The sequence below is a fragment of the Odocoileus virginianus genome, unplaced genomic scaffold (genome assembly GCF_023699985.2).
Source record: "Odocoileus virginianus isolate 20LAN1187 ecotype Illinois unplaced genomic scaffold, Ovbor_1.2 Unplaced_Contig_15, whole genome shotgun sequence".
Classification (NCBI taxonomy): Eukaryota; Metazoa; Chordata; class Mammalia; order Artiodactyla; family Cervidae; genus Odocoileus; species Odocoileus virginianus.
The window spans coordinates 1,336,661-1,345,672 of NW_027224332.1; the positions used below are offsets into that span (position 1 = coordinate 1,336,661).

At 44.5% G+C, this 9,012-nt stretch overlaps 1 protein-coding gene across 3 annotated transcripts in view; it reads left to right on the forward strand.

Moving 5' to 3' along the window:
- MYOF (myoferlin) overlaps window positions 1–8,653 on the forward strand; it is a 172,296-nt gene extending 163,643 nt beyond the window's left edge. For all 3 annotated transcript variants that reach the window (XM_020908444.2, XM_070464107.1, XM_020908449.2), the window contains 5 exons: window positions 374–473; window positions 3,233–3,423; window positions 5,391–5,500; window positions 5,871–6,018; window positions 8,133–8,653. In XM_020908444.2, coding sequence (XP_020764103.2) covers window positions 374–473; window positions 3,233–3,423; window positions 5,391–5,500; window positions 5,871–6,018; window positions 8,133–8,171 — 588 coding nt within the window. In that variant the 3' untranslated portion in view covers window positions 8,172–8,653. The remainder of the gene's footprint in view (window positions 1–373; window positions 474–3,232; window positions 3,424–5,390; window positions 5,501–5,870; window positions 6,019–8,132) is intronic.
- Window positions 8,654–9,012: the final 359 nt, after the last annotated feature.

Consider the following 9,012-nt stretch of genomic DNA (forward strand, 5'->3'; position numbering starts at 1 on the left):
TATTTTGGTCTGGCCTAGAACAGCTTGGCTTTGGGAGGATAATCTAACCAGGCCATCTTGTTTAGGAGACAGAATTACCCTCCCCACCCTCCACAAACCCCAGGAGTGGCAGCAGGAAGTCACACTGATAGAAACGTGGCAGGAAGCCTTCTGTTTGGGAACTGCCTCGGACAGCCTTTTTGGTGCCCAGCTGGTGGTCTTGAGATTTCCTGGGGCGCCTGCCTGCCTTACACACACACGGGGCGGGGGGCAGCAGGCTACAAGATGGGGATTTTGGGTGGGGATGCAAAGGAGACAAGAGGCCCAAGGGGAGGGTTTTAAGAGTCCAGTAATCAGTGTCATTTTGGCTTGTCTATTCCTCTTGGCATTTTAGGAACATTTCTGGAGTATTGACCAAACTGAATTTCGGGTCCCACCCAGACTGGTCATTCAGATATGGGACAATGACAAGTTTTCTCTGGATGACTACTTGGGTAAGGCTGACATTTGGATACTTTTCTCTAAGATATTGTACTTGAAATTAGTTAAATCAACTAGAATTTGGAATCAATTATTTAAATGTCCAGTCCTGTGGGGCTGGGGTCACACTCACTGCCTGATGGCCTCTGGGAACTGTGACCTGCTGGGTGCCATCCCAGGTCCTCTGAGAAGTGGGCACAGTGAACGGCACCTCTTGTGTGGGCCCCGTCCACCCTTAGGGTCCTGGTGTAGGCTCTTGCACCAGCTTCTGACATGTTACGAAGACACAGATTTTATTTTCAGGTATGTCTCAGCCCTTCCTCCACTTCCCAACCTCCTTTCTTTTCTCCCGCTCTCTTCTTTCCCCTCCCATCGACACCTCAGAATTGGCTTCCTCCTCCTCTCAGAAGTCACTGCAGTCCTCTAACGTCCCAGCCCTTGTTCCTCCCCACCCTTCTCTGTGGTAAAAGGCCCTTGTTACACACCCTCTCCCCACCGCAGGCCCCTCCATTTCCTGGCACTCTCCCCAGTCCCTGCAAAGCAGTGTTCAGATTTTCTCTCTTCCAGGCCTTGGGTGTCTCACTGGCCCGATCTCACTCTTTAAACACAGGCCTTTGTTCTCCCCAGGGTTTGGTGGATCCTCCCCAGGCTCTCTCAGTGACTTAGCAACCTCTCCTCTGTTGAAGGCAGAGCTTCCATTCTCCCTCTGTGCGAGGTATGACTCCTAGACCCGGAGGTTCAGCCTGGCCGCCCACAGTGCCTGCCATATAGTAACAAGAAACACTGTGATGACTCATCCTGACTGCTCTGTGCAGTGCATCAAATCAACACACTATCCCCCTTAGACTTACACAGTGCTCTATGTCAATTATATTTCCCTTTGAAAAAAAGAAACACTTAGGATGATTATTCCCCACCCCCACCAGAACCTTTTACCTGTACGTTCAGCTGGCACCCCAAATTTATTGTGACTAAGATCAAACTCAGCCTTTCTTCCCTGACCTCATACCTGCTTGCAGCCTCTCCCAGTAGCTCAGGCCGAAACACCCGGAGTCCTCTGAGGCCCTCCTCTCCTTTCCTCCGACTTTCCTGAACAATGTAACCTGCTGTGTCATGCACATTTATTTTCTTATTTCTATGATCTCTACCACTTGCCAGTTCAGACGAAACTTTCTCAAAGCCAGCATTACAGAAGCCCCGAGCTCATCTCCCTGCCTCCAGAGCATCTTTCCTGGCAGAGGAGAAGCCCCCAGTGGTCAGCGGCTACATCTTGTTCATCCCTCTGCCCTTCACAACACAGAGTGCAGCGGCTTTGCCTTAGTCGGTTCTTAATAAGAACTGAACAGACAAATGAGTATGAAAGTGTTGAACTGAAGAAAAACGTACAACCTAAAAGTTGTGAGTCCAGGCATCTTACTGAGGACTGCAAACTAGGACACCACCTCTTAGAGAGCTCTGAGGAGCCAGGATGGAAGAGGTTTTTGCTGAGGGGGGAGAAAAAAACAGGTAGTCAAACATCAAAAGATTACTCCTAATCACAAAGAACAGATATCTCAAGTTAATGACTTTAGTGCTTTTCTATGTTTGGGGAGATACAAGATCCCGGACCTGTTGAAATTATGCCTTAGATATTCATCTTAGCTAGCCAGAGCCAGACCCAAGGGTCAGAATGCTTCCCCCTCCATCTTGAATCCCCCCTGGGTCACAGACTCAGGTTGGGGCTGCAGTGACTAAGGTTCTGATCCTTGTAGAACTGGGGTAATGGGTAACACTTTGTTTACTGAAATGCCGGGCAATGTTCCCTGTTCACAGGAGTATGCTAGTTTAGCATGAAGAACAGTAGAGAGTTTTCCCTTGGAACTGAAATGAAACAGTCTGACAACAAATAAGGATGACTGTATCTCTGATAACTAGTGGGGAAATGGTTTCAGTTATTACCAAAAGGAGAGAGGCAAAATAAAAATAGGCATAAACTCCAGAAAGGCTTGTGGGCTACGGATCATTAAGATGAAGGACAGTTTCTGAGTCCAAAAGTTTATAGAGAATCTGCCACCACTTCCCTGGTGCTCTTTGCTGTTGTTGAAGACCACCTTTTGTCCCAGTAAATAATTCATAGACTTGACCCAACATACCCAGACCATTATCTGAAGGAGAGGGGTCCCGGGAGTTCCCAAGCCCCAAAGACAATCAGAGACGGTCATTAACTACAAGAGAGTTCACGCCTCATCATGGAAGAAAACCTGTGCTTCTCCGGGCACCCTGAGCTGGGCTTCCTAGTTCCTGGGGAGAATTTTCTGATGAGAATTCAATGTTCCTTCTCAAATTCTTGTTTCTGAAGTTACACTTGGAGAGACTTGAACTTGTGTGTTTGATGGCGCTTCCCATGTTCCAAGTACCAGTTGTCTTTACCCAAAGCAAATGACTATGTTCAGGGAAGTTCAGAACCAATGTGAGCAAATTCCAAGTTCAGTAGAAATTGTGTTCCTAGGTGTTTAATTATTTTGATCTTTCAGAAGAACTCTATTTATGCTCCTGTCCCTGAGAAATAAAGTGGGTAGTCCTCTGTGAGATGCAGAGCAGTGGACAGGTACTTTTGCCACTTTCCATTCTATCTGGAAAGAATTTTAACTGTCTACAGCCTGCATTTCTCTAACTCACCTGTCACCTGCTCAAAGTCAATCTAGACCTCACTTCTGGCAAGTACACTCTGTTTACTTGTGAACATCACCTGATCCACTTGAAATTTATTTGGGTTTAATATTTTCTTGGCTAGGTTTCCTGGAACTTGATTTGCATCATACCATCATTCCAGCAAAATCATCAGAGAAATGCAATTTAGACATGATTCCAGACCTCAAAGCCATGAACCCCCTGAAAGTGAAAACTGCCTCTCTTTTTGAGCAGAAGTCCATGAAAGGATGGTGGCCTTGTTACACAGAGAAAGATGGCTCCCGTGTGCTGGCTGTATGTATGAGTAATTCCTGGTTGGGGCTTGTTTATTCCTTTTCTTCTTTAGGTTTGCCCTTTATGAGTAGATTTGCTCCAAATAAGATAAGGAAGGTTGAATTGGTGGTACTTTTAAGTTTGGGGAACAGGTTGTACCTAGGATTATAGGAGAAGGTGGCAGATGCTGCGAACATATGTTTGCGGTTGAGTGGAAGATAGAAGGATTGGAAGGGGATTGTCAAAAAACTGGGAGTGCAAGTGATTATACTATATTTCTGTGGGACTCTCTTTCACCAGAAACGCTAATTTAGGCTGAGCTTCCAGTCCAATTCAGAAAAAGCAACTTCAAATTTAAGCTGTTCTCATCTTGAAAAAATTAAAATTTAAAGGTGGAAGAAGCAAGGAGTGTGAGCATCCATTGAACATTAAGGCCATAAGTTAAGAGCAATTTCAATAGAGAAGCACAGTGCAAATTGCCATGCCCTGTCACAAAAAGGCTACTTAATTCTTAATTCATTGTGTATTACTAATAAACATTTTATACTAATTATTATAAACTAGACAACATACTGAATGTCTTACATTCATAATCTTGTATTTTAAACAACTTTAAAATTTATTGGGTTGACCAAAAATTTCATTCAGATGTTTCTGTAAACCTTTTTGGCCAACCCAATACATAAAGTAAAATGCACTCACTTAAAACATAAAATAACAGAAGTGCACAATTTGAGTTTTGACATCTGATGTATATGCTCATGAAACCACCACCATAATCAAGCTCCAGAACATTCCCATTATCCCCAGAGGTTTCTTTGTGCCCTTTGCAATCTATCACTTCCTCTACCCCTGGCGCAGCTTCCTGCCACTCTAGAGCAGTTTGTACAGAATCTCATTTAGTTCTACTGATAACTCCATGAAGCAGACATTACCTCCATTTTATAGATTTGAAAGAACAGGCTTAGAAATAAGGACTACCTTGTCATAGACAGACTTCCCTGATAGCTGGCAAAGAATCCACCTGCAATGCAGGAGACCTTGCTTCGATTCTTGGGTCGGCAAGATCACCTGGAGAAGGGATAGGCTACCCACTCCAGAATTTTGGCCTAAAGAATTCCATGGACAGTACAGTCCATGGCGTTACAAAGAGTCGGACGTGACTTTCACTGCCATAGACAGACCGTCTTTGACTTGTCGACTAAGGAGGCATCTGTGCTTCATCACCTAATGAGCATCAACGTCAGAAGTTCTCAAATCGCTGGTGCCTTTGTGAGTTCCAGGGTTCTAGAAAGCCTGTTACCACCCTGGTTAAGCCTGGCTATCAGAGTGGGCACATTTCTAGAGCTCTTGCAGCCTCAGTGTCCTCATGTGCACAAGAGGATCGCAGCAGTACCTGACTTCTAGCATTGTCCTGAGCAACACACGAGAGTGTCCCTGTAAAAGGCTTAAGCAGTGCCCAGTGCACCACTTAAGGACCTGTGAACAGGGAGGCAGCATTCATTCATTCACTCATGCCTTTCTTCTGCAAGTATACAATGGATGCTCGCCAAGCGCCAGCATTGCTCCATACAGTAGGGGTCTCATGAAGCACAGAGGCTCTCCTGGAGCCCACAATAAATGCTCAGTCAATGTTAGCTATTGTCATTAGCAGTATTCAAGTTAATCTGGGTCCAAGCACAGTTACAAAGGGAGATAATGTGAGCAGGCAAGGAGATGGATGTGAGAAAGTTAGAATGATGGGGATCTAAGAAGACTGGAAAGCAGGGAGGAGGGAAAGCAATTTGTCCTCTCAGTTTCCCACAAGGAGTCAGTTCAGAAACACATGGAAGAGGAAATGTGATGAGATCTCTGGAGGAAGATTTAAGGCGATCTCAGGATTGTTTTACAAGAATAAAAATCACTGCTTGGGGAATACGCCTTGGGTCGGAGTGAAAATATTTGTGAAACGTGATGTCATGTGTTTAACCTGTTCTGCTTTACTGAAGGGGAAAGTGGAGATGACGTTGGAAGTCCTCAATGAGAAGGAGGCCGACGAGAGGCCAGCCGGGAAGGGACGGGATGAACCCAACATGAACCCCAAACTGGACCCACCAAAGTGAGAGGCCCTCTTTGTTCTGATCCCAAAACACCTGCAGTCTGAAAGCCCCCCTCCACTTGACTTAATGCAGTGGATTAGCCGTTGTCTTAATTTTGTACTGAACAGGCAGGATGGGGGGATGGAGAGATTGGTGATCTGGCTTCATTTTAACCATTCTCCTTTCTGTGAAACCGAAGTCCAGTGTGTCTGCAGCATCTTAAGAAGTCTTTAAAAGGTTAAAGACGCTCTCAGCCAACTAAGGGGAATAATATCTTTCCTTGGCTTTGTAAAACATTATTAATTATTCTTTAAACTATGTTATGCTCTGAGATGTAAAATATCTGTCCCTCCTGAGTTGGGTAGGTAAAACCATTTCTTTGCAATGCAGCCGACCAGAAACCTCCTTCCTGTGGTTCACCAACCCGTGCAAAACCATGAGGTTCATCGTGTGGCGCCGATTTAAGTGGGTCATCATTGCCCTGCTGATCCTGCTGATCCTGCTGCTCTTTGTGGCCGTGCTTCTCTATTCCTTACCGGTATGAGTCCTTGGCCTCTTGTCTTGGCTTTCTGGGTGTGAATTTTGGTGGGTCATCTCAGTTGGTACTTGCCTTTTTTGCTGTTCAGTAAAATGACCTACCTCGGGGCTTCTCTGGTGGTTCAGTGGTAAAGAAAGAATCCACCTGTCAATGCAGGAGACTCAGGTTTGATTCCTGGGTTGGGAAGATCCTTAGAGAAGGAAATGGCAACCCACTCCAGTATTCTTGCCCGGGAAATCCCATGAACAGAGGAGCCTGGTGGGCTATAGTCTGTGCTATGCTTAGCCGCTCAGTCATGTCCAACTCTTTGTGACCCACGTGGACTATAGCCTGCCAGGCTCCTCCATCCATGAGAATTCTCCAGGCAAGAATACTGGAATGGGTTGCCATGCCCCCTTGGGATCTTCCCAATCCAGGGATGGAACCCAGGTCTCCCCCATTGCAGGTAGATTCTTTACCATCTGAGCCCCCAGGGAAGCCCATGGGGTCACGAAAGAGTAGGATGTGACTTAGTGACTAAACAACAACAAAAATGACCTATATAGCAGTTGTGGTATTACAACTGTCAACTTTAGGAAAGTTTAAAGTACTATGTTCTGTGAATTACATTCTCCAGATTTTGTGAATTACAGATAGAACCTTCAGGGTCTATTAAAAACAAGACAAAACAAAACTTTGGTCTCAGGAATTCTAGAAGAAACCCCTCAGGCCTTTATCAATGTGGGTCTGAACCAGAGCCAGCATTTCTGATGGATCTTTCTGCCTTCAGACTTTTTGTTCCAAACCATCCTACATCCTAACTCTTGACCTTTCATGCATCCTGGGCTCATTAGAAGCCTACACCACCCTTGCATTCTGGGGGCTTCCCAGGTGGCACCAGTGGTAAAGAACCCACCTGCCAATGCAGGAGACATAAGAGACACAGGTTCAATCCCTGAGTTGGGAAGATCCCCTGGAGGAGGGCATGGCAACCCACTCCAGTATTCTTGCCTGGAGAATCCCATGGACAGAGGAGCCTGAGAGGCTATGGTCCATAGTGTTGCAAAGAGTTGGACACAACTGGAGCGACTTACCACACACCCTTGAACTCCATCCAGATTGAGTTGTCTTCCCCGAACAAGTATTGCCCTAACCTGCCAGGATGCCTATGCCCAGACTGTTCCCTTACCTGCGTTCTGTCTGTTAAAACCTCCCTCATTCTTCAAGGCCCACATCACATAACATCCCCCTTTAACTCCACAGTCACAAAGGGAGTTCAGATGGGAGGTTCGTCAGTGTGCCTGGAAGTAGTGCCTTCCTTCCTCTGAGAATCATGGAATTTGTTGAGCATCTGCTATAGGTAGAAACTGGAATACAGAGATGCCCAAGGCAGGATTTCTGCCCACAAGCAGATCACGTGTCTGCTTGTCTGCAGGATAGGAACAAGTAAATGACTCTGAAAGGCAGGCTGGTCCAGAGGTACGAAAAAGTGACCGTCAGACCCTATTGCTGAGGATGGTTGCACCAAGGAGGGGGCATTTAAGCTTAGTTTGCCCAGCGGAGAAGGGAGAGTCCAAGCATTCAGAAACCACTCCTTCAGTTCATATTAATAATACAGATTATTTTGTGTTCAGTAGCATAGTCGCACAACCACAAGAGCAGGGAGTTGGTGTCTTCCTTTTCTCTCAGCAGATACTTTCAGCTTGTTAACTGTAAGTACATGCATACTACCGCTTGGCCAAAAAGTTCATTTGGATTTTTTCTGTAATATCTTATGGCAAAACTGGAATGAATTTTTTGGCCAACCCAATATTTTCTTATTGTAGGTAGTTCAATCTGTCTTTACCATTTAGAAAACTGCTTATAGTTATTTCTTCTTCCTGAGTTAGACTGTATTGATTTAAACCAGTGGTTCTCAACTGGGAGCAATCTTGCCCCCCAGGATATTTGGATGCCTGGAGACATCTAGTTGTCACAACTAGGGGGGGTGATACTGGAATCTAGTGGGTAGAGGCCAAGGATGCTGCTAAACATCCTGCAATGCACAGTCTCCAGCAAGCATCATCTGGTCCTAAGTGTCAATGGTACCATGATGAATCCCTAAGTTAAAAACCCTGTTTCTGTTTCCTTTTCAGAACTATTTGTCAATGAAGATTGTGAGACCAAATGCATAACAGAAGCAAAGTCTTCAAGAGTCATCCAGCAATGAGGGAATCCTGCCTGTATTAACAGAACAAAACCAAAGAGGATATTACATACTTCACCGAGCCCCACCACTTCCCAGTGCGTCTAGGTTCCAAGTCAGGCTAACAGGCAACATTTTTATCTTACCTTTCAAAGTATTAAAGGTTTTCACCATGTTTTTTCATAGTAATTTTCAAGGTGGCTGGTTCCATTTAAAAATCTTTTTTTATGTGTCCTACTTCTATAATTCAGTTTTTGTAAATTGATGAAATCGAACATGAGAATTTCTGCATTGTGATTTCATATACTTCTTACCTGTAGTCCACGAAAAGGGCTATGCATTATAAAATAGTAGAATAGTTAGAGGAGTTGTTATTTATGCCTGCAACCATTGCTATATTTTGTATGGATAAATGTCATGAGAGTGTTTTCAACCTCTGTGATGAACCCAAATAAAAACATTTCACCTTCAGTGTATACCTGTTTGTTGCAGCTGTGGGCCAAGCTGAGAAAGAGGCAATTTCTAGTTTGGGTGTCAGTGGATAGAATGGTAGGCCCTGGCAGTTGGCTATAATTCCTTTATAAGTATATTGCCAAATCTTGCCAATATAATAAATTAACACTTATTTATTCTATGCACACTATTGTTCTAAATGCTTTATACATATTAACTAACTTAGTCCTCAAGGTAATCCTGTAAAAGGTAGGTAACATTATTAACCCCATCTTGCAGCTGAAGAAATTGAGATATATGCATGTAAATCAATGAAGTTAGAACACACCCTCACACCATACACAAAAATAAACTCAAAATGGCTTAAAGACTTAAAC